General features: G+C 36.4%; 1 protein-coding gene across 4 annotated transcripts; it reads right to left on the reverse strand.

The window, feature by feature from the left end:
• Positions 1-1,452: 1,452 nt before the first annotated feature.
• On the reverse strand, positions 1,453-27,166 carry LOC307135725 (transcriptional-regulating factor 1). Of its 4 annotated transcripts, none has more exons than XM_079832343.1 (15): positions 26,933-27,166; positions 13,904-15,268; positions 13,772-13,818; positions 12,429-12,576; positions 12,104-12,307; positions 10,550-10,793; positions 10,098-10,152; positions 7,606-7,745; positions 7,224-7,327; positions 7,078-7,147; positions 6,808-6,896; positions 6,597-6,710; positions 6,138-6,239; positions 2,653-2,837; positions 1,453-2,558 (listed from the first exon to the last, which is right to left on the reverse strand). In XM_079832343.1, exons 2-15 carry the CDS (start codon positions 15,137-15,139, stop codon positions 2,264-2,266), a joined length of 3,033 nt encoding a protein of 1,010 aa, XP_079688469.1. In that variant the 5' UTR covers positions 15,140-15,268; positions 26,933-27,166; the 3' UTR covers positions 1,453-2,263. The 4 variants fall into 4 exon arrangements, with proteins under 4 accessions (XP_079688469.1, XP_079688472.1, XP_079688470.1 ...); XM_079832346.1 differs by having other exon boundaries at positions 2,653-2,834; positions 26,933-27,061; XM_079832344.1 differs by lacking the exon at positions 26,933-27,166 and adding an exon at positions 25,278-25,569.

A 27,166-nucleotide genomic window follows, 5' to 3' on the forward strand; every position in this document is an offset into this window, starting at 1 on the left:
GTGGTTTGATCCACCGCGCAACTCAACTAACGTTACCCATAGAACGTAAAAAAACTACCACCACAAGTTTGGGGAGAGAGCAAAGCTCTTCAGACAGCAGTTGTGAAACTCCAGTAAGCTGTCAATGCTATTTTATTCACTTTAAACATCAGATGAATTGACTCTTTTCTCTTTAATACAGATTAGGCAAAACACTGTTAGCATCACTTGCCCACCGCGGCACCGCCCCGGGCCACCGTTGTTTTCATTTTTATAGTAATAAAATAATTTTGTTTAGTTAGAGAACAGACACAACAATTAAAAACTGAACGTGTCTGCTCAATACAGCACGAGCCGAACGAGAGCTGACAGACAAGATGATCGCGGAAGTTTTGGTTTCAAAGCGAAATGTAAAAGTGCCTATTTAAGGGAATGTGTCATTGTACTGTTTTCTTGCTGTGTTTTTCATTAAGAATAATAGGCTAATGAACCCATAATTCAAGCAACCCGCCCTCGAATTGGCGCTAATTCTAAATCTAAAGTAGCCTATATGCGCACGGCGCTCTGTCAGATCTGTGTTGGGTTTTGCTCAGTATGATAATAAGTGCCAGATCAGAGGGCTTGCTGCAGTTGAATATCTAAAGATCCGAATATCATAGTATAAAATGCTATGTGGAGGATGCAAGATAATTTTATATAATATGACTGTGTGGTGAACCTACTCATATTTAAACAACTATTGCTTTGTGTTGTTGGTCAGATAAAATGACAGAGAAAAGAAAAACGGACATTAGATAATTTTTCAGTGCACCAAAACGCCAAATAAGCACAAATTGTTTTATATATATATATATATATATATATTTTTTGTGTGTGTGGTACACATATCCTTACAAGTACGATTTTGGCTGTATTATTTGTGTCCCCTTCAAAAATTGCTCTTGAGAAATTTCATGTTTATCGTCCCCCCCTACTGTTAGATAAAATTTACGCCCCTGGACTTGTATTACTGAAATGCTGGCAAGTATTTACAAGAGCAAGATATTTCATCACCGCTCAAAAAAAGAAAGAAAAGCACGTAAACATTTGAAATGTGCCGTTATAACGGCAGCAATTAGATGTTAAAATAACCGCAGCATTATGATTACCTCATAAGCGAATAAGAGGCTGTATTCACTTATTTCCGCTCATTTCCATGTGGAATAAAATTACATCCTTTATTTTGAGATAAAATACAAGACAGAAAAACATTTTAACTATAATGTGGGTCTAATTTTAAACAGATTTAAAGAATTAAATAATAATTTGGATATTATTTTCCTATTATTAAATTAAATTAAATATGCATTTATTCTTATTAAGACATTTGGAAAAACTTTTATTACATTGAAGTGGAAAATAAAACGGGTGTTGTGGAAAAAGATGGGGAGAAATGTGGCCACAAAAATCACAGGAAAAAACACCACGAGCCTTAAGAGACATCTCAATGTTTTTATTTATTTTATTGAAATGTATGTGTGTGTACTTCTAACATGTTTAGTTGGTAAAATAAATATGTTGTAACTTCAAATCAGAGCGTCTTCCGTGTCTCGAATGGATGTATTCTTGAGTCTATAAGGTAACAATAATATAATAAGATAACATTGTTTGAAATGGGTTTGGCTAAAAGAAGATTTTGGTTTTGTCTATAATATGTACTTATACTATATTGACTGGGTTAAATAGAATTGCATTACTAAAAAGAGACTAAAATACAATTTTCATTGACTAAAACTTGACTAAAATGTCATCAGTTTTCGTCGACTAAAACTAGACGAAAATAGCCATAGATAATTCTGACTAAAATAAGACTAAAATGCTCAGACTTTTAGTCGACTAAAACTTGACTAGACTAAAATAGTATGACTATGACTAAAACTAATAAAAACTAAAATGACAGCTTGACACAAAGACTAGACTAAAACTAAAATTAAAACAGGCCGCCAAAAACAACACTACTGCTGATGAACTGGGTTTTTGTAAAGTCAAATACATTTATGTTGCATCCATGTGTTGTGAATGTGAGTGTTTAATAATCACCTGGTGGTTAATTACAAATGGAAAATCAGATGCTGATAAACAAGAAGAAAAAATAGCACATTACATTTAGGTTTTTATACCAAAATTAAAGCAAAGATATGCCATAGCCTTATTAGTTTTATTATGCATATATAGTTGTACCATTTACAAAAGGGTCTGTTTTATAATCTACAAAGAATGTCCTTATTCAGGTAGCTGAAAGTTGCTAACTTGGAATATAGTCCAGTGGACTCTGTAAGACAGGAAGTGTCTTCAGAGGGTGATCTATTTCCTGCACTGACTCACTGCACATATCATTTAAGGATGTTTTCACCTCTGTGGTTCTGTCATATAATAAAGAATGAAGGCTTATGGCTTGTTTTAGTGGTGTAACATTGCAACCACGTGTCACAATCACATGATCTTTCTCAGGAACCCTGGGCAACTGCCAGAAATGTGTGTCCTCCTGCTGCCGGTGTGTCTTCATGTGGGCATTTCGACTTTTAACCTTCAAAAACACCCTATGAAAAGAGGTATATGGTGAATCAAACCGCAACCACTGTGATTCATAACTGAATTTAGTTGTTTCTGATTTTGACTCAGGACGCAGCTTACTTTCCACACTCAGTGCAGGGAAAGATGAGGGCTGACTCAGTGTCTCCACTGGTAGTGCTGTTGGAGGGAGAACTTCTCACAGAAGCTGAGCCCAAAGACTGGGTCAATGTGGGCGCTCTCTGCTCGGCTGGAGAGCTACAGAGCAGCCGGAGATTGTTTTGGTTCCATGTTTCTCCATTCATCTGCTGGGAAAAAAATGGTAATAGTTTAACCAGAAACAAACGTTTACTTGCTCCAACCCCATTTTTCCTTAGAACAACAGTAATAGGTTGCAAAATAGACAAAAAAACAAACAAACATAAAATGCATACAACTCATGAACTACATTTCAAGTCTTCTGAAGTCGTACAATAGCTTTGTCTGGGTAACACACTTAAATTTATTTGGTTTTAATAATAGTTAGCAGTGTTGGGGAAAGTTACTTTGAAAAGTAATGCATTACAATATTGCGTTACTCCCTTAAAAAGTAACTAATTGAGTTACTTAGTTACTTTTTAAGAAAAGTAATGTTACGTTACTTTTGCGTTACTTTTTCTCACCTGGGCTGGGCTTGTTTTTTTGTTTTTGTTTTTAATAGCAAAAAAAGTTCTGCTTTTATGCAAATGTAAAGACCTCTTCATACCAGAATTGAGAAAATAAGCCTCAGGCTGAGGTAAAGATGTGCTGCCATTCTGGATAATGGAAGAATAGGACGCAGGAGAAAAACGTTTTACCAAAACAAAACAAAATATCTAGTAATATTTATCATCGAAGGTCAGTTGCAAGACATTGGTCAATCAAGGTAGATTAAATACATAAAAATATTTGTTTTATTTAACATTTATATATTTGAGGTTTGCATAGTATTCTGATTTTGCATTTGACTGATTTTTTTTCATTTTGAGGAGTACTGAATATTTATTGTGCAAATGAGATGAACAAATGCTCACATTTAGTCTAGAACTACAATAACACATTTACACACAACGCCTCTACACTTACTCTCAATTTTTCTCAACATGGGGGCAGGAGAGCTGTCAGTCAAATAAATGTGAAAATGTAACTTGAGTTACTTTGTTCAAAAAGTAACTCAGATATTTTGTTGTAAATTTGAAAAGTAATGCGTTACTTTACTAGTTACTTGAAAAAGTAATATTATTACGTAACTCAAGTTACTTGTTATGCGTTACCCCAAACACTGATAGTTAGTAAGCTATTCTGGAATAAGACTCTTCAGAAGGCAAGATTATCCGTTGTATGGAGTACTTATAGTGTATATATACTTATACAGTATGCAGCTTGACAGAAGTTGTATGTAAAAAACTCACTGTGAAAAAGAAGTGCACTTTAGCATATTTTTAAAAAGTCAACTTTTTACAGACAATATACTTTAAAAGAATATGCCTGAATGTAAACTGTATGCAAAGTTTTCGAACACGTAATTGCTTAAATTCTCCTTTTGTGCTCCACAGAACGGGTTTGGATGGAACCACACAAAGGTGAGGAAATAATGGCTGCATGCAATTTCAGATTGAATAATTATGAAATCATCTTATGTAGGTTTTTTTTTAAAGCAAATCTTAAAACTAAATTTCAACTATTGTATAGTTAGCAAAGAAATGTCATCTCCAGTATTAGGAACATGTAACATTTGTTTCTGTATTTAACGTTCAAATAACGTTAGAAAACACTGTGTCATGGTCATGATGTGATTGGATCTGAGAAGTCCTATAGCTTTAGATCACTCTGTGATCAACACATTGTCTTATATTGTGTTTGGGCTTGTTCGAGACCACCTTCCCTTAATAAAGTTCTCAAAATTATTTTGAGATCACGTGCAGCACAGTTAAGACATTTCTAGAAGACAAATTGAAACCGTGTGGGCGATAAATCGGAGACTGAAATAGTCCTAGCTCTGCCTATCCGATTTTAGAGACGTTTGACAGATTATTTTAATTAAATATAAGAGACAAACTTAAATTACTCTGAAAAGTTCTTATCAGATGAGAAGTCTATTAATGTATCATCTTTTTACTCTTTTAATTCCTTCTATAACTGTTTACATTCTCGTTGTATTAGTTAACATTAGTTAATGCATTAATTAACATGAACTAACCATGACCAACAGTGCATTATCTAATGCTAACAAGATTTTAATAATGCATTAGTAAATGTTGAAATTAACATTAACAAATATAAATAAATGCTTTATTAGTGCAGTTCATTATTAGTTCATGTTAACTAATATAGTTAATTCATGTTAACTAATGAACCTTATTGCTCTAAAAAATGCTGGGTTAAAAACAACCCAAGTTGGGTTGAAAATGGACAAACCCAGCAATTGGGTAGTTTTAACTCAGTAAATGGGTTGTTTTAACTCAGCGGTTGGGTTAAATGTTAGCTAAAAACAACCCAATTGCTGGGTTTGTCCATTTTCAACCCAGCTTGGGTTGTTTTTAACCCAGCATTTTTTAGAGTGAAAGTGTTACCACATTTTCCTTACTTTTATTTTCTGATTATTGTAATTCCCTTTTCTGTGTAAAGCACTTTGAATTACCATAGTGTATGAAATGTGCTATATAAATAAACTTGCCTTGCCTAAAGATAAGCCATCTCTTACAGGTTACTAATGTTGCGTAAAGTTACAAACCAAAACGTGGCGCTCGTGTATACAGCTGTTTGCACATGCATCACCGTGTCGGCGACCCTTTTTTATACAAATACTTGGTTTCGTTTGGTCTCTAACTGAAACAAATATGCTTGTTGTATTCTGTTAGTTAAAGCCTTTTCAACAATATAGACACAAGTCTGTTATGTAGTCTACTATGATTTTACAGATCACATTTTCATGGAAAGTATTTTTTTTTCACTCTATGAAAAAATAGAGCACTTCTAATAGATCACAAATTAAAAGCACACGTGTTAAGTGATGGCCATACTCCCTATATTCACTGCCAAGCTTCTAAGCTTTAAAACGACACCTATTTGTTGGTAATTAAAGGGATAGTTGCTCCCAAAATGATGTTAATAAAGGCCTTTTGAAGTGAATCGATGGGTTTTATAAGAAAAAAATCCATATTTAACACGTTCTAAAGGAAAATATTCACCTAGGATGGCTTGAGGGTGAGTAAATTATGGGATCATTTTCATTTTTGGGTGAACTATTCCTTTAAGCAAGTGGTTGTTAAGTAACATGATAGCTTAGTATAGTGCCCACTTCAGATTATAGAGGTTAAGGATATCTATTAATAGATTACATGATCATTAATTTAAACAGTGATCGATTATGGGTTTTTATGTTACTTGACATCCATTGTTGCTAGGTGATTGCAACACAATAACACAACTTGGATTAATACACAGGACATATAGATGAGTGAATACAAGAGATGTGACAGAATGCAGAGGCGAATACAGCATGTTTTAGAGAAAGGTGTGAGCGTACTAGTAAATGACAGGAAGTGGAGAAAGCACCTAGAGGTTTCAGTATGTACATAGATACTCACAGAGTTTGACACTTCACAGACAAACACGGCGCTGGAGTTTTCTGATATTTTGCTGTTGGATTCTTTGTTTGGTTCTGGAGTGTTGTTCATCGCCCAGTCTCCCTAATGAAATATATAGGCTATGCATTAAAAATATTTATCATTTCCTTGCATAAATTAACAGTCCGTTTGACACAAATGGCTTTTAAGACTGTATGAATGTAATAATTGTGACTACAGAAAGTATGTGTACACTTAAATCACCCTTAAAACTGTCTGAATGTCTTTGAATTAGATAACATTATATCAAAGCGTCTGCACTCTTGAATGACACTTGCTTTAATATTTAAAAAATATTTTGTTTTCCAATGCAATGCAATAAGTTAAATTTTAAGTGTCATAAGTGTCTAAACACTGGCAGGCAAACGCAGTGACATGATATTCAGAGGAGTATTACTAGTAAACCGCGCTGTAACTCACCCGCTGTTCGTGAACAGGAGTAGCCAGAGCTGTACTGATTCTCGTACCCAGACGCAAACGTTTTTTCCATGTGTAATAGTACTCGACACACTGAGACACTGACTTTGTCTTGACCTAAATAAATAAAACACATTATCACAGTCACCAAACTAAATTAATGCAGTATTTGCAAAAAAAACCCAAATGATTAATATTTATTGCATGACCGCACCATTTTCTGGACAAGATAGAAGTCTTTGTGATGATTTAAAAGTGCTTTGTTCAGCTGCCGTTTCTCCTGAAGTGTCCACCTGTCTGATCCTATTTGATGATAAGAGAAGAAATACTGTAATGAGGCACTTTTAGTATTTTAAGTCCCTTTACTAACTGTAATTTATCTCATTATACTTCCTCAGGAAGGAATTATTGCATATGAAGACAGAACAGTAAAAAGAAGACAACATGAAAGTCTTTATTTTTGGGTACATGAACAGTCACGCACCTGCGTAATGATAGTCTGTTTTGAGGCTGGATGTGTTTAGCGTTGACAGGAGAAGCTTTTCAAGGGTATTCTGGAACATAATAGTTATTTTAAGGCTTTTTAGGCAAGTTTTAGTGTCAGGAAGCGATAATAAGAAAAATAATTACCATAATATCTCCACTGCACTCAAAAAGACAGTGAAGGACATATTCTGTGTTTGCTCCGCCACCTGGTAGTACACTAGAGCAAGCCATTTTCAGAAGATTGTCCACTAAAAGGGGGAAAAAATTAATGGTAGTCAGAATTTTGGTCCTTTTTTTTCTCATTGTGAACCAAAACCTTTTAAAATGAATATTTCGGACCCTAAAAATAACGTGCCCATCATAATAATCTATAATTTTCTATTTTGTGTAGCATAGTTAGCCTAGTTAACTTGATGATTTTATGTTTTACTTTGTAAGAATACCCCCTCTGCATTGTAAAAACACTATAGTAGCTGCACTTAACTCCTTAAGCACAACAGTAAAATAAATGTGTGTATTTAGTTACCTTTCTGCTGGTTATCAGTGGTATCCATGTCTTCGGTAGGCAACCACAGAAGAACAGCATTATGGGTATCATCCTCTATGAGGGGTTTACTCTTAATGTCTGGGATCTTTGCTTGAAATTCTTTACCAACATTAATGCGACTGTAGAGAACATGAAAGAACTGATTATTGAGTTATTTTAATCTGACATTTTTAAATATAATAAATAAAGCAAGCAATTGACAGTAACATGATTTGTAGTAACACATTTGCGTAGCTTAAAGGTGAAGTGTCTGTTTTTTATTTATTTATCTTAAACCACTTTTATGATTATGATCCCTCAAATCATGCAACTTGTTGAGAAGTGTAATATAACTTTTCTAAGTGAAACTTTTTTTTTGTTGCCTTGCAGACATGGTGGGAAAAATATGAAATGGGAGGAAAAACTATTTCAATGCTTTTGCATTTGTGTTTAGGGATGTCACGATACCAAAAATCTTGTAGGTGGTACCGATACCACAAAAAGTACACAGTACTCCATACCAAAGTCGATACCATAGTAAAAAAAAAATAATAATACTTAACGTTAACTTTTTTTTATAGATATATTTAAAGAAATTACAATTATCTCACCAAAATGTTTGCTCACTTGTATTTGTGTTTTAATAAGGTAGCCTAACTTGTTGCAGTAGTCAGTAATAAAACAAGAATGAATAAACACATTAGAAGCAGTAGCATAAATAAATACAATAGAATAAAGATACAAACTAAACAATGCTGTATATTTTTTCAACAGTTAGCCTGACGTGGTCATACTCAGATTCTAGTAAGAATATGAGTCTGATACTGCTCCATTCGGCTGTGATTATGGGGCGCATTTCAACCGAACCCAGAAAGAAAATGCCTCTGCACTCAAATGGATAGACCTACAACCAATCAGAGCAACGGAGTGACGTATGTTGAGCAACTCATAGTTGTCAACAGAACTCAACTGCACGCACGCTGGAAGAAGTAGAAGAAGATTAGTGTAAACTATTTTTGCCGGTGTTGTAAAAAGAGATTTTAAGGATACACGGAGTGTATTTTTGTACATTTTTGAGAGAAATTGTAAGGGTGAATGCATGTACGAACAAGTTCTCAGTTTAGTAAACAAATTCAACCCAAGCGCTCTTTGGTGACGTGGATGATTACGTTACTATCATCTGTCCATCATCGTATAAAGCCCACCCTGACAATTTGATTGGTCCGAACAGCTCTGGTTCGAGCATAGTTGCTCCACAACGGATCAAATCCAGACCGAACTTCCCGACCTCAAATGTTGTGGGCGGGGCTAAGTTCTAAGTAAAAATACCACAGAAATTGAATAATCAAATATAAAATAACTCTGAATAGTCATAACTGTATAAGTTAAATATAGACGAATCCTTATTAAAGCTTTTCTTTTGTCGTTTGATTATCATTAATAATACAGACAGCCAATAGTAGACAGTAGCAGGTTTTAAAGGCTAATGAATGGAGACAATATGCTGTTACACATGCTGTTAACATTCACATAACCTGCGCGAATATTCGCCAAGACGGGCATTTTGACATAACTGTGTTTATTGGAATGTTTATGTGTAGGCTAATAAGCCACGGAAATCTGACACTCGCGACAGTCGAGACGAGACGAGGTACTGCTGAATCACTAACACTGTTTGAGAAATTGTCCCACAGAAAGTTTTAAAGTTACTGATTTGATCTGATAATCTGTTTGGGTTCAACCTACATGCTATAGGCCTAGGCCTAGTTCGGTACCATCGGAAGCTATACTCTAAAAAAAAAAAAGGTTCTATATGGCACCAAAAATGGTTCTTGGCTCGTAATCATAGGGGAACCTTTTTTAGTGCAATATAGCACCAATTTTGGTGCTTCAGTGGTTCTTCAGCAGTTCTTCAGAGGTTCTTCACAAAAATTGGTGCTATATAGCACTAAAAAAAGGTTCCCCTATGATTACAAGCCTATTTTTTAGAGTGTACTTACAGGACTGTAGAAAAACAAGTACCGTTAGGATTTTCCAGTACTGATACCGATTTGGTACAAAAGTATCGGTTCTCATGACATCCCTAATTTGCGTGAAAAACCTTTGTGTTCTCTCAGAAAAGTTTTTTCGCAAGCATGTGAACTTGTGAACACACAAGTTTTGGGAATTATATTTCAACACAAAAGCATTGAAATATATATTTAAAATATTTCATGATATTCTTTTCCATCCCCATGTGCCCATCATCTTAAAAAACAGAATACCACTGAGACTTGAGGATGAACTCTTGAGTTGGGCCAGTGAACAACTACCTAGCAACACCATAGCAATCGGATAGCAACGCCCTGGCAACCACCCACAACACCAAGCATCATGGCAGCAACGTTTCACAGGTAACACTAACATTTTCTTCAGAAAACGTAAAACATTCTATTTGTTGCCATTAGTGGCATTGAATTTACACCCATCTTTACATAAAAACTACTACTTACGGAGTTACTTTAACCGCTTTTTCCCTTGAAGCCTCACCACAGTCATCTATAACACCTGTTAGTTAAAGAGATGGATAATGCATATTAAAATAAAATACAGCAACTGTAACAAGCAATTCACCATGCATCTAAAATAAAGGCCCATTCACACCAAAAGAACGATAACTATAATGAAAGCAGGATAGATTCTGATTGGTTGTCAATGTTTTTATCGTTCATTAGCTGGAATAGTAGTTCTTAAAATAATTCCAACGACATCATTCCTCTGTGCTATTTTAGTTAGTTGAGGTGGACTCTGCTATTCTTATACATTTAGAATAACTTTTAGAACTATATCATTATAGTTATCGTCCTTGGTGTGAACAGGCCTGATTTGAGTAAAGATAACTCTTTAATATTTGTTATTGTCATAAGATCTATAGAGATATAATAATCAGACACGCTGCTCTTGCCTCTTCCATTGACAGCACTGAAGAGGCCCGAGCCCGGGCGTACGGGGCTGAGCATGGGTGGAGGGGTGTACGGCATGTCCTCCCCCATGCTGCTCGGTGTCCTCAGCTGACTGCGGAAGAGCACAGCACCTCTGGACTCCTGACCGGCACTGGGCGGAGGGATCATCAATGGGACCAGACAGTGGCGGTATCTCTTTTTTACCTGCTTTTTGGCACATTCTTCATCCGAGATGGATCTCTTTATCTAGAATGCGTAATGTGACGCGTTAGGTTAAAATCTGATCAGAGATTAGATTACTCAATCAAGTAACACAAACATGATGTTTTTCATAACTTAAAAACATAAGTTATTTCAAAGTGATTTTACATGGTCCCATGACAGGATTTAATTTATTCAATGTATCTTTTTATCATATCACTGAATTATATACTATATAGCTAGTGAACAGTTAGCAAACAATTGCAGATATTAGCATGCTAAATGTTAAGTCTTTAAATAAAGCAATAAAAACATATTCTATATGTACCCGTCTTCAGCCTGAGAAAAAGTTCTACTCTTCCCCAAAAGTAATGTGTAATGGCTCTAATTGACAACATTGTTCCATGGAAAGCATGCTGGGAACTACACTTTCAGTTATGTCAGCATCAAAAATGATTATTATTATGCATAATTTATTATAGTAGATTGCACATTTTTCGAGACTTGCATTAACTAAAAGCAAAGAAGTCAAGTTGAATAGAGAAACACAATTTGCTTGTGTAGATCACAAATATGAGTAAATTGGAAAATCTGTGTTTTCCTATTTTTAATTTGTTTATGCAGTTATTGTAGTGTTTATTAAATTGTTGATCATTATTTTACAAAGTATGTGCCCTTGTAAACTTTAATCAAAAAGCAAGCTGTCACTCACATGAGTTCACAGCAAACAACGATTCAACGATGAATTTGTATGATTTAAAAAAATTATAATAATTAAAAAAAAAAAAAAGCAAAAAGATCCACCCCTAAACATAAGTCATTAGATTGTACAAATTCATACTGTTTGACAGAGCATAAAATAGTTACAAATTGCCATGAGATTGTTGAAATAGCCAGTAGCCTTTAGTTTACATCACAGCCATACATTTGCCACTTTCTAATGCAAATCTGGTGGCAGAAGGCATTAGGAAGATGGACGTTTTTGTTTTAGGGAGTATTCGATAGGACACAAATTTGCACCTAAATGCAAGATACGTCATCAATATTTTTGAAAGAATGCTCATTTTAAATGCATATATTGCTAAAAGTAAATTGTCAACAATGTGTCAGCTTCAATGTACATGTACTATAACAGACTAAAAGCCATATAACTCCTATTTTGATTTTCATGAAATTTGAGGAAAAAGTTTTTTTCAAGTTTTTAAAAAAAAAATTAGTTTTACATTTAAAACCCCATTTTGAGCATTGTCAGTCTTCTCCATTTTCAGAAAGCTGAAGTGATGCTCAAGATCTCAATGTCAAAGCTTAATTTTCTAACAGCAGCTAAAAATAACTGTATTAATGCCAAAACTCACACAGGAAGGGTGGTTTTGTACAGGCGGAAGGGGTGACTGTGCGCCGCACTTAATTAAACCGCTTTGTTCATCATCTCTTTGATGGCAAAGAAGGTTGAGCATAAGTTTGGTTGGGGTCTGGGAATCCTTGACCGGTACTGACACAGGTAAGATGATGGGATTGGTTTGAGCAACCTCAGGAGACAGATGAATGTGCCCATCTCTCTGGTAAAAAAAAAAAAAAACATGAAGCAATGGGCCAAATCAGCATGCCGTATTTCATGCAAAACCCTACATCTTTTACACAAACGATCCCATTGATGATCCAAATGAGTGTGGTTCGTACCATTTTGATGGGTGTGGGATGTGTCCGCAATCCTCCATGTGAGCGCATGTGGCCATTCAGTGCCGGAAGACTTTTGAACTCCCTCTGACAGACGGTGCATCTCATCTTTGCATGAGATCCCTCCTCTCTTGACAAACCAGGTTCTGCTCTACAGAAATCCAAATCCACAGACTCTATTATATTATATAATATATAAATAATGCGTTACATTCCACAGTTGCCTTTGGCTTGCACACCTGGGGGCTAAAGATATGATGTACTATGTACAATGTGTTATGTATAAGTCTTATGCCATGACTACTTTCAATTAACTCTTCAGTTAAACTGCTTCGGGGATGGCGATACAATCAAATTTTTTTATCCTGTCATTTGTATGCAACACTTAGGCTTGTCGGTACACCAAATTGGGTTACGCTTTATTTTAAGGTGACGTAGTTACACGTTACTACATGTACTTACTATAGTAATAGCGGTAAATTATGCATAGCTACAAGTAACTAAACCAAACCATAACCGTAACTTTATAGTAAGTACATGTAGTTAATTAATATTACTCAGTAATTACTTTAAGGATTAGTTCACTTTAAAATGAAAATGACCCCATGATTTACCCATCCTCAAGCCATTCTAGGTGTATATGACTTTCTTCTTTCTGATGAACACAATCAGAGTTATATTAATAAATATCCTGACACTTCCAAGCTTTATAATGGCAGTGAACGCGGCTCATGAGTTTGAAGCTCAAAAAAGTGCATCCATCCATCATAAATGTTCTCCACATGGGTCCGGGGGTTAATAAAGGCCTTCTGAAGCGAATCGAAGGAGAATCAGAAGGCCTTTATTAACCCCCGGAGCCGTGTGGATTATTTTATAATGGATGGATGCACTTTTTTGAGCTTCAAACTCAGTGAGGCCCGTTCACTGCCATTATATATATATATTATAACTTTGATTGTGTTCATCAGAAAGAAGAAAGTCATATACACCTAGAATGGCTTGAGGTTCAGTAAATCATGGCGTGATTTTCATTTTAAAGTGAACTATATCTTTAAGTAAGTCCTATGTAACTACGTCAGCCCCCCGCCCCCCTCCCCCCCGCCCCATCTACCCCCCGCTTGGTTGTTTATAATATTACAAAACGTAAACTATATTATCGTCCAGGTATTATCTGCTAAATGCAAATAAAAGGCATGAAGATATTAAGATATGATAAACATTAACATCATGATTTTCTCTAAAGCTGTTTCGAAACAATGTGTATTGTGAAAAGCACTATACAAATACATTTGACTTGACTAAATAAATAAGTAGGGTTAAGGTTAGATTTAGGGTTAGAGGCAAACCTGAAATGAGGTGAAATAGCCTCATCTTGAATATCTGGTGAAGAAGCCTGCAAGACATGTTTTAGAATAATTTAACCTAAATACAAAATGTTGCTAACGAAGTAATACAATAAAAAAAAAAAAATACAGTACCTGTGACCACTGAGGCACATGTGCGGTGTGATGATGAAACATATCTCCCCTCATAGTCGTCTGTGGAAGAGCTTTACAGACCCCTGAACTCTTGCTCTGGTAGACAGGACTGCAAAGATCTTCACTTCTATGAGGGAAGTTGAAACCAGACTGATTTTCTCTGGGACTTGAAAACACGGGTGTGTTCGGTGCGGAGTGATCACTAAACACGTTGTTTTGCTTTGCTGGGATTGGTTGATCTTGGGACTGAAGGGTGAGGTAAGGATTGCCAGGTTGGGAAAGTGAACGAAGATGCTGTTGGTCCTGGTAATGGTAGATCTGCTGGTCTGGAACCTTAAAGTCTTGACGGGGGTCGTAGGTTGGTGACTGAGCAGGTTCTTGGCTCTCAAGAGAATCATTGTGAGTTTTATGTGCAAATATCCCTCTTTGTTGTTGATTCAAGGCCATTGGATATGACATTGGGTGGCTTTGATAACCGTGCTGATGATGCCAAGGGCTCTGTGGCTTATGGAGACTCCTGTTTACCTGCTCCATGTTGTTCACTTTCTGTTTGTGTTGCTGGTATCCATAGTGAAACTGCTGGTGGTTTTGGTAGAGGCCTTGCAATGAATGTTGACTCTCTGACAGATGGAAGCCGGACTGTTCACATATCGCTTGTGTTTGGCCTTGAATGACCATTGGGTTAAAAATGGGAGACTCCAAGGATTGCCTGTCCGATCCTTCTGGCAGACCTTGTGGTAAGTGTAAACCCTCTAAATTGCGGTTTTCTGAGTGCTTATCAGCTGTCCTGTTACTATCACTGAAGAGAAGGTGAATATTTTTTGTAGGGAAGGCCTGCGAGAACGAGTCCAACCTTTGAGAATGAGAAGCAATGCTGTTGTCTTTGCAAGGCATTGGTGAGATGTTCTGAGACGTGGTGTTAAACGGGTATATTCGATTGGTCTCAGAAAGTTCTTCATGAGAGGAAGATCCCCACGATGACCTTCCAAACTGATTATATTCCCAGTTCCCAGCACTGTTTGGCATGTCAAGCATTGGAGAAAGTTCATGTCCTGGAGTGCCAGGAGATGTTAGTTGCTCGTGGTTGAGTCGCGGAGACATTGGAGATGATTGGATCAAGCTCACGTTAGGCACACCGTAGTGAGCTACACCCAACGCGCTTGGGCTGTGCTGGAACAAATAGGTCCCGTTGGTGTGGTTGGTGAACTGATTCGTCTCATACAGGTTTTCTGTCATCTTTAGAAAGATTAAAGTGCCACTTCTGTACAGTTAAACTAATGGTTTGAGGAGATGTGATTACATGGTGGTTTAAATGTCACCTTGAAACTTGTTTCTGTCATGGATTATTTCAAAAATAGGGTTTTCCTGTAAAACAAGACAGAGCAAGATATTATTTTGCTGAAAGAAAAAGACCAGAACCAGATGTACGCTAACATTCAAATGTGTGAAGTTAGTAATTTGTTTTTCATTTATATTTTTACTCTGCAAGGATACATTAAATTGATCAAAAGTGACATACATTTATAGTGTTTCTAGATTTCTATTTAAAATAAATCCTGTTCTTTTGGAGAAAAAAAAAGATTTCCATGGTTTTTCACAAAAATGTGTGTTTTCTACATTGATAATAATAAAAATTATAATAATAAATGTTTCTTGAGCAGCAAATCATCATATTAGAATGATTTCTGAAGGATCATGTGACACTAAAGACTCAAGTAAGGATGCTGAAAATTCAGCTTTGCATCACAGGAATAAATTACATTTACAAAAATACATTTCAAAATAAATATATTCAAAAAGAAACATTTATTTTAAATTGTAATAATATTTCACAATGCTATTAGTTGTATTGTTCGAATAAATGCAGTCTTGGTGAGCAGAGGAGACTTCTTTCAAAAATCGACCCCACACTTTACGGTCGTTCATATTTTAACTTCATGTTGACCTTAATTTAACTTGTTCACAGTTTATTTCCATTATATTTTTTCAAACGTGTCAAAGTCTAGATCGTGCCTGAGATTAATTTGTTCATTTTTTATACAGACAGGAATCTGTCTTTAGCAAACTAATAATATCTTATTTTAACGCCCACAGCAGATACAGTAAATTCACACCATGACTCAGTCTGAAGCTTCCTCTCACATCTAGAATATGAAGTATAGACACCATCTTATCACTTCCTGTCACATGGTCTTCTCAGAACATAGGACGACAGTTTGATCTGTATCTAAGAGCTCTTTGAAAGATGCTGCTGTCCTAAAAATATAATTTTTGGTGTACAAACATTTTCACATAAATTCAATGAATTTAATATCTCTCATAGTAAAACTGGCTTTAAAATGTACTTACTAAAGCTTTTTTTTTCTACCTAAAGTATTACAAATCAAGGTTTGTCTTACAAAACAATGTGTGCAAATGTAGAAAATAACAAATGCATGTACTTTTACCCATGTGTGGTTTGAGAAACACCAAGTGTTGAGTGTGTTGTTTGAAGAAAGTGTGCTAACAGATCATTTTTTCAACTCAATGAATCAGATTAACACAGCATCTGAGTTTCAAAGGCTCAAGTGCGCACTGTGGTTTCGAAAGTTTCCATCTTCACTTTAGTTTGACTGCGTGAAGCCGTCAGACTCTGACCAGTGAGTGGAACAAGGCGACTGTTAGACCTTTTGAAATAAACTTAAAAAAAAAAAACGTTGTGTACGTACAGACAAACACAACTGAAAGATCTTTACTGTCTCGAAAAAAGACACTACTGAGGCACATCATCAACTCAACCCTTATCTATTGTTTTTTTTTTTTTAAATGAGAGACTTAAAAACTAAACAGCCTTTTAGGTTAGCATCAAATGAAGGTTCTTTTTTCTGTCTACCCCTTTTTTCTTGGTGTAACATATTTTGCTTCATTGTATGACGGTGTCCATTATTTTTTGGAATTCAGTAGTTACTGAGGCATAGTTGTAGTTACAAACAGGGCTTGGCATTACATTTGTTTGCTTACCAGCCACCATGGCTAGTGGTTTTCCAAAATTACTAGCCACTGGCCACAATTTTCACATTGATACCATGGGGAAAACTACCATTTTAGATATTTTTAATATTATCTCATAATCTGGCAACAGGTATATTAGGCTGCTGTCACTTTAAGACCTGACACACAGATCCATTATACTGTTGCGCATACGTTTCTCTTTCTCAACTTACATGCACTTAAAACATAACTGACTGTGAATACTCGCTTAGACTGGCATTATGAAAATATTTTGTCTGTATTTGACTGTTTGAGCAGAAAAAAATTTGTTCTGAGAGGGGCTTTATGTGCTCGCACTTTGTTTGTTTGTTTGTGTGTCATCTCGCTGTCAGAGCGATAAGAGCATGAAAATGCAGCTGGTATCCTGTATCCTATGCGTTTCAGATACTTAAGTATCATTATTGAAAAATATATATTTTTGACAACACTGCATTGCACTTAGTTTATTATTTCAGATGCCTTTTTTAAAGACTACAGTTGTAGCCTATTACTGTATAAATAAAATTCAAGCCGTAAAAAAGTGGCTAGTAGGAGTGACTGCGTTACACGCCACAGCTGAAATCCATCCGCAAGGGGGGTCAAGCCCTGGGGCCTTATGTATAAACATTGCGTACTCACAAAAAAATGGCATTGAAATGTGCGTAAACAATTTTCCATGCACATATCAGGATTCTCCACCCATGGTCCGGCATGCACTTGCACCGCGGTTCATCTCAAATCTGACGACGCATCTATAATATGTTTTTTTTAAAATAACAACGCGTAAAACAGACAAACATGTATGTTAGACTAATGTATGTTCATGTCGATGGTTACACATTCTGGCTTCCCAATACATTACAACAGCGATGATCAAAAAGCGTGGACAAAACAGTCACTCTTGTAATCATTGTTCATAGCCGTACATGCTTGAACACGACCCAGTCATTTACACCGTCACCACTCGGGTGTTGACAGTGCGCTAGCGCAGATAAGACCTGAACAGCACACGTTGCTATCTGTGTTTAAACGAAACTTGCCAATTTAAACATTCAAGAGCAAGACACGAAAGAGAACTTGCGCGTGCTGAGAAACGATTGTGTGTGTGTGTGTGTGTGTGTGTGTGTGTGTGTGTGTGTGTGTGTGTGTGTGTGTGTGTGTATGTGTGTGTGTGTGCGTGTGTGTGTGGGTGTGCGTGCGAGTGTGCATGCGTGTGTGCGCGTGCGAGTGTGCATGCGTGTGTGCGCGTGCGTGTGTGTGCGCACGCACATGTGAAGCACGCACATCTGAAAGTCTTTCAAGTCTTGCGCTTGAACGGACATATTCGCACAAAAATTATGTAAACTTGCCCATCTTGGTGAGTATCCTAGCAAACATAGTAGGTTATGTCTTCTGCTGCGTTCACACCAAACGCGAATAAAGCATCAAAATTGCGTGTACCGTGTCTAGTTGGACGCTTGAACATTTTGAATCCATTCGTGCGTCTACAGCAAATTGGACGCGCGTATAAATCAAGGCGCTCCAGGAGAAATGTCATAAAACACCACTCTGCCTCTTTTCATTTTCATTAAAAATATATATTAAGCATTAATAGCCACACAAATGTGGTCCAGGCAACTCCTACATTATCTTCACTGCATGTATATTTAAATATCCTTAAAAAAATAAAGTTATGAAACTTCTCTTTGCCCTCAGTCAAAACGATTTGGCAGACAACAAATTATAGATTCATGACACCAAAGATCGCCCGTTATAGCCACACAAGGCGAACCACTACAGGACATCAGAGCCAACGGCAAACGTCAGAAGGGCTAGCCGAGGAAAGGCTGCTGTCGCCGGGGTTAATGAGCGCTGAACGCCTGGTGATCGCCTGGTTCTCACAACTCCAAAAACGCAAGATTATAAAAAAAAAAAAGGAGCTCTCTTTATAAATAAACCACAGATTTGAGCTTTAAACAACTACATTCTCACCTGAAAAAGTCTTAACCTCATTTTGTGACACAATAGTAGTATTTTTAAATTATGCAGGGTTTCTCATCACGTCACTTTACCAGGTGACAGCAGCAAGCAGGCTCCTAATTGGTTGACGTGGCGCGCACTGACGCCAAAGTTCAGATTTTTCAACTCGGGCGTCAGACGTGAATTCGCTTCAAACGCGTGAAGGCACAAAAAGCACAACTTGCGCATTACGCGCGTATCGTGCAAGACACTCAATTCACGTCCAATTCGCGTCATTCGCTCAAACTGCACGCGCGAATGAGGCGGAATTGCATCCAACGCGCCGCGCAAAACGTGTCTATCACGCTGCAGGACCTCCAGACGCGCGTCAATGCGCCTTTCCATTGACTTAACATTGAAATCACTCGCTCCTGACGCTCTAATCGTGTTTGTTGTGAACGCAGCATTAAAGGCCCCTTGAAGTTTTTTTTTGCTTTTAGTATGACTATGTTAGCTAATTCATAAGCTGGTGTATTCCAAAACAATGACAAAATTCGCATTTAGGAGATATAAGCATTCAAAACTTACAGTCTCTCACTTCCGTTAAAATGAATCACAGATTTTGATGACATCATCGCAGACTTCATCTTATCACATGAAGTGTCCCGCCCCCTACATTATAAATAGACGCTGAAGCTGCGTCTGAAATCAGTCACTTGTTCACACATTTACTAATTTCTACATGGTAAATGGCACATAGCGCACTATACATGCGATAAGAAACGATTTAGACATGTAATGCTTTCAGTTGAGGCGAATTAAGTCTGTTTTCACGTTAGTTTCACACGCACTGCACACATACACACCCCAATGGCTCTGGTCTAAAGTTAGACTAACGTTAGATACTCGAGAGCGCAGCGTGGATCATATGCACGAGTTGGCGCAGACAACAAAACATATCGGACCCATTTAAATTCGGCACAGAATGCTGTATTTCAAAGTGATATGGAGGAGATTATGATGATAAACGGTTAGAGATTAGGAGGAGACTGGCTTTACCAAACAGAAAGGCTCTAATCAAACTGTGGTATTGATGAAATGCTATTGGCTGTTTCAAAAAAGGGGAGGAGCTGCTAACAGCTGGAGCCGTTTCAGGGGAAATTACGTCAACACATTGAATAATGCTGCGTTTCAAAGCACTTCAGTGGGCCTTTAAGTAAAACGTAAACAGTCGAGAAAGACGTGTTTACGTGTAACAGTACTACTATGTCTTAAAGGGAAAGGAGCCTTTTCCTTATGTCTGCGTTTTTAATGTTTATCAAACAACAAATGACTAAGAAATCACTCACTGCTCTTGACTGAGTAGCTTTTGTAACTTCCGTAATGACTCATCTTTATTTAATTTATACAGTGAAGATTATACGCAATGTTATTTTATATTTGATTACTTTATTCAGTTTCTGTACCTGAAAACTACTGTTAGACACCTGAAAAGCACTGTGTACTTTATATGCGTCTTTGCTATATTGTAAGTATTTGTGCTGTTGCTTGTAGTTTGATTATTTGTTCTTATTTGCTTGATTTTTATTTGACAGTTTCCCTGAACATAACTCATACTGAACCTTACCGAAACCATGATAAAAACCGTACCGTGAGTAATTTGAACCTTTGAACCCCAGTGTGTACGTACAGTGCTGGAGTGAGCAAAGTAACTTAATGATTTAAAGGGGTGGTAAACCACGATTTCACTATTCTAACTTTAGCTAACGTGTAATGTTGCTGCTTGAGCATAAACAACATCTGCAAAGTTACAACGTTCAAAGTTTAAAGCAAAGGGAGATATTTGCTTTTAAAGAAATCAGTTTCTAAGAACTACAGCAAACGGCCAGTAGGCGACTACACACATTCCTCCAGGGTTGGTGACATCAACAGGCTCAATATTTACATAAACCCCTCCTCCGAGAATATTAAATAAGGGGGGGTGAGGCCATTTTGTATCGCGGCGCTGTTGTAGTATAGTAGGCTGGAGTGTTGTTGCCGCGATGCCAAGGAAACGCTGTTATTTTCATCCGGATTGCAGGTCTGGGGTACTTGCTCTGTTCAGCCTTCCTTGGGACGGGGGTGCGTTGCAGAGCGTTTAACATACAGCATGTTATATGCACGTGTGTTTGAGTCAGCGGGGAATCAGGCGCGCGCAGGGCTCCCTGCAGAGGAGATCTAACATCTAAGCACATCTAACAGAGGAAAACATCCACCGTCTTCGCGATTTCAATGCCAGATTTGCACAACGTCAGCTGCGTGAAAAAAACACTGCCGGTGCGTGGATGCACGACGCGCACGCTGCACATTTCACGGAGGACAACACAAACTTCCACAAACTTCGCGAGTTCAATACAGGATATGCACCACGGCTTGTCCTGAAAGCTGGATTTACAAACAGAAGCTGTTTACGGGCCACAACCTGTAAGTCTGATTTATTTTTCATCGATGTGTTTTCCTGTAATAGGTTGTACATTGTAGCAAGGAAGTAAACAGATGACAACACTGTTCTGCAAACCAGTCTGTTAAATGCTCATTCATACTTAACGTTATCCGACGAACACCTAACGTTACAAACACTAACGTTAAAATCTCAACAGCGAACCTGGCATTAGTGTAAATGATTCTTTGATTAGAGCTTTTATGTATTGTTTATCTACAGGCATGCTAAACATGGTTCTGTGTGTGATTTGGCTAACTTACTAGTTAAAGCTAGTGCTTAGTGTTCGTTTTGGGTTAGTTCTTGCGACAGATATTTGGCTATAATCGTTCTAAAAATACAAAAGTTAAAGTGCCATTCAGTAGCGATCATTATAGATCCGCAGTCTTTACTCTTGAGGACTGAACAGGTTCTGCTCGATCATCTTCACTCAAATGTTCTGGGTCTGATTCGGGCTCATATGGTTTTATTGACGCCGTTGTTTCTATGACCAAAGCACAGCCTCCGGTAAGGGGCGTGACGTTTCCGACAAACGTACACTAGGCGGTTAGCGAATCACAACACACTGGGCCAGCTAACCAATCAGAGCCCACTGCGTATTTTTGAGGGACTGGCTTCATACAACCCGGAAAGCATCAGACCGTTTTACAAGGAGGGACAGAGCAGTGTAGAATAAAGGTCAAATATATGACAAATAAGGCAATTTTTTTTAAAACGAAGCATGAACACATGTTACAGTGACACCCCACAAACACAATCAAGCCTTCAAAAGAATGTGTTTTACCACCCCTTTAAACTCTGTTTTACAATTTATAATGGAGTTAAGCACTGCAGTTTCATGAAATCATTATCCAGAAGCTACAACATAAATGATAATTCTGCTTTGAATTATGTTTTAAATAGCAGAACTTTTTTTACGCGAATAATGATCAATGATGCATGGCTTGGCAACATAAACATGACATACAGCGAAGGACTCGCTCTGTGCTATTGGTGTGATGTGCAGACAGACAGCAGCCTAATGATAACCCCATGATTTTTCCAAAATTATGTAAAATACCATTGTGTTTGAAGGATGGAATTTGGAGGAAACTGAGGTTTTGTCAATAAGAGTCAGACGCTTTATTTACACTGCCAAAATAAGGCCTATCTGTTTCAATTACAAATATATAAAACATCCTAAAATATATGTTTACCTTATAGGCAAAATTACATCAATTTGATTTGCTTAAAGAAATTAAAAATACTTGGCCAGTGGAGTGGAAAAGATTGAGAATAACTCTTCTCTGAAATGTATTTACTACTTATAAGGGACAAAACATGTCCCGAACACAAAAGCCCTATTTATGTTAAAAAGTAAGAATGTCAACACAATAAAAATTCTTAAAAAGTTACATCTAAGGGAAATTTGTATACTCGGAACATTGATTATTATTTTAAATAATTTCTTTAGTATTATCTTAAAAGCACACTCTATACTTGGAAACACATGTAATTTAACCTGTCCTCAGCATGAGGTCACAATGTAAAACTGCCAAACAAAGTGTTTAAAAATGCAACAAATAAAAAATACACAGTTACATTAAAAGGCAGAAATCTTTAAGATATCAAACAATACAACAAGTAAATATTGATTTATATTTGCCATTTAAAAAATAGTTGTGTCCTCACTTTGCGTCAACTCCGTCAGGATTTTTTATAATTCTGAATAAATCAGGCAGTGTCATGGGCAGCTTTAACTCCGAGGAGCACTAACTATTTCCTGCTCATTGTGGATCTCACAGTAGGACACATAGTCCTGGAAGTTATAGATTTTTTAAATATTTTAAACAAACAATATTGAAGTCTCTGTGGTCACAGCCTTAGCATGTCAACTCCATCATCACAGTGCAATAGTTAGTACATGTTTCATGATTCTATTTACATATACTGTATATTTAGCCTCAGCTCAACCTTTGCAACACTGTCAGTATTTGTTAACTCCATCAGTATTTTACACCGCCAGGTGAAGGTTTTTGTTAATTTTGACAGAAATGTCTTATTCTTTTTTCAATTTATTGTGTAAAATTTTTAAAACATCAATGGAACTACATGATGATATTACTGTATAAATAAAATTCAACCCGCATAGGTGGCTAACACCAGATTACATAATTGAAGATTTTACTTAGTTTTGTAAAATAAAATAACATAACATAGCATGCTTTTTAGTGTGACTGATGGAGTTGACACAAATTAAGTTATGGACTGAATAAATATATATTTTTAGAAAAAATATTTAGAAAAAAAACTGTTCCCTCATTATCTGAGACCTTTGTCTACAAAAATAGAAAAATGTCATAAAGTTTTTATTTTTTAACATTTTAAAATCTTTGTTTTGTCCCTTATCTCAAGAATCAGTGATTTATTCTTAAACAAGGTAAGTAACAAGGCAAGGATACTGAATGATGTTTAGCAATGTAATGTGACCTCACATAGTCCGTCTGTCATATTTTCCTAATGTATTGAATCGTTAAACATGATCTCAGATGGATGAGAATATGCATGGAAATGATATGCAGATATGCAGATGAGATGACCTTGTGCATAATAAAGCTAGGCGTTGTAAGCTCCATATATGGTTATTTCGGGGTGGAGATGCATGTATATGCACATTCTTCCGCTGACTGGGTTTTATAAAGGGAATTTTGTGCAGGTTTTATAAATCGGAAAACTTGCTTTTGTGCGTACACACACTTTTAGGATGAAATCTATGTAAAGTTGAGGTCCCTGGTTATAACAATTGTAATAATATAAACAAGTATAAAATCATACTTTACTATTATGCCTGATTTCACAGACAAGGCTAGTCTATTGCCAGACTAAAATTGTTTTAACTGAAAGAAACCTGCATTGACATATCTGAAAATGTCAGTGCCATTGTTTTGACTCAGATGCACACAAGTAATGTTTGTGTCTAAGGCACGTTTATAAAAGCTACTTAACTAAGGCCTAATCCTGCCCTTTCTTTGAAACCAGGCCTTAATGATTTTTTTTCTTCATCAAATTGTTCAGGTGAAATATTGGAATTCAATTTTTTTTTAATCTATGATTTTTAAATATCAAATTATTATTGTATTTCAAAATTGACAATTGTTATAGGTTATCAGTTTTATCCTGACATCTGCATTATTTATACAATCAAATACTTATGAATTTAACACCATCATATTTAAATACTTTCCATCATCGTGCCTGAGATTAATCAGTTCGATTATTATTTTTATGATTGCTATTTATCCATCTCAACATTAGTTGAGTAACTTGAGTTGCATCTCAACGGTCACGTCTCAAGTTTCATTGAACGTTATCTATTCTTGAGGTAAACCCTACCCAGCTCACCTAGTGCTCACAACAGTACAGTTGACTATTAAAACACTGTACGTGTGCTGTGTGTTTTCAATTGCAACCATTTTTAGAAACTGCCACTCAAATATTTGGCTCATCATATTTTAGACTGCATTGAGCTTTTTTTAACCCTATCTGTGCATAATGCAATCAAAGTTTGCAACACCGATCCGCAACCCCGCTGAGGTCAATGCATGCAAGACATTATGCACTGACTGTATCTGTTCATTGACTGTAAACAGAATGTCATAATTAAAAGCAAACACTCTTTTGGTTACACTTTTTTTTTTTTTAGGTGTCTTTGTTACACTGTAATTATACTGAGTACTGAGTAATATACATGTACTACGTGTACTTAAAATAGGGTTTGGTTTAGTTGTAATTATGCATCATTTTTTATAGTCATTACTTTAGTAACTGTATGTAACGCATGTAACAATGACACTGTAAAATATACTGTGACACTGTGATATCTGTATTTAAAATTGTCTTAGCAGTTGGACATCTTTAGAAGATGCACATGCTGCATGTATTTCTGTGATAAAAAGTGATAATGCTTACCTCACTCTTTTCTTTTTGTCCGTAATGCACTTTTTTAGTGCATCAAAATGACCCATCAAGATGCACTTAATACCTTAAGATGCACAGCCATATCATAACAAACATAGACGAGGTCGGAACAGCGCATAAAAAAAAAAACACAAATAACTCAACTGCACTTCTAAAAAATGGGAAGTAAGGTCAGTTCATACTGCTGACTAAGGAATTGCGCTTGTGTCCTCTTATAGCTACAGCAAATGTCTAAAGGCCTGAGAGGGTTCAAGGAAGTCCAGGAAATGTCATCTTTCTCTTTAAGCTGAGAGACTTCCGGGGTATAACCACAAGCTATTTTCTCAACCTGCTATTATTTGTCTCATTGCTTCATCTGTAAAATGGAGGAGGATAAAAAGTTTCCAATGGCTTTCCAATGGTAAATGGTGCATAGAAAGCTGTACTGTCAGAATCAGAATCATAGTCCATAAAGACAGTGTTGTTGTACATGGCGTCCTGCATCTTCCAATCTAAAAATGTAAATGTTGCCATTGTAAATTATGCTTGCATTATTCTTGTTTTAGAGCGTATTGTCAGCTTATAGCCACAATTCTCCATTCACACGTCGAGAAAGGTCAGCGTTTCTGTGAACGTGTTGTGGTGAACGCGTTCTGACAGATTTGCTGCCATCAGCAGTTTCATAGTGAATAATGGTAGGATATGAGCTGATGGTCTCCTTTAATTAAGAATTATGTGTGTTTTCAATATGAATAAATCATGCATGTATAACTGAACATGAATTTTATGTTTCCTTATGTTGATGCGTGCTTGTAGGCCTGTCGATGTCCAGTGAGCAGAACACTTGCGGCACCGTCTTACTTATCTTCATATCAAATCAGTAAGCTAACAATATACAATGCATATGATTATAAAATCTGTAGTTATATATCCTCCACATTGCGAAAGTGATTTTTAGTTGTATGTTACAAGAATCTCTAATTTAAATAAGGACGATAATGTTTTTACAAAAAGGTTGTTACTGTTAATTAAGCATAAGAATTGTCCCATATTAATCAGAATTAGGTCATATTATGCTCATGTAACTGTCATGTAAATGCTTCAACCCCATTATGTCATGTTCATGTCCTCCAGTGTTTTTCATTATATTTTTTTTAATTTAAAAGGAATTTATCGTGCAGTAGCAAACTTTATAAACATTTACCCTAATATTTCACAACTTAGGCCTCATTTAATTTAAAAGACTGACTTAAGCTTTAAGAAATATTGAAACATTTGTACTTGGTTCTGCAGTGGGGTTTTCATCATCTTATCTGATCATAAAGCTGCACCTGTTAACCGAAACCTTCTGTTTCCATCTGCAGTCAAATTGTTATACAAGCTGATGCAGTTTAGTGCAAATTAAATGTAGGAAATAAACTAATAATAGTAAACCAAAGGACGCAATAGATTATTTTTAGAGTTTTATTTTAGACAACCTATGATGCACAGAACACTCTTATCTGAGCAAAGGTTGTGAAATTATATTTTCATGAGCCGAAAGGAGATTTATAGCAATATATTTTCACTCAGTGTATTGTATTGTCATAATCTGCTTGCATTTTTGAGCATCTTTAAATATAGTTTGAGGTTTACGAAAACTGCTGTAAAAACAAAAAAGGACCTACCTTTTAGAAAGTGAAAGGACACATCATGAAGCTCTGAATAGTGTTCATTTGTCATCTTTTAGCCAAAGGATCCAGTGATCACATGACACACATAGACACACACTGCCATCAGCTCCAATAACTTTTTTTGGTTTTCAAATAGCAGTTCAGTTTTTAAGATCTGAAATGCATCATATGCAATGCTGTAATTCGGTGGAGAGATCTGCATTGAACACCAGTAGTGCCCTCTGCTGT

The sequence above is a fragment of the Gobio gobio genome (assembly GCF_949357685.1).
Source record: "Gobio gobio genome assembly, chromosome: 13".
NCBI classification, from domain to species: Eukaryota; Metazoa; Chordata; class Actinopteri; order Cypriniformes; family Gobionidae; genus Gobio; species Gobio gobio.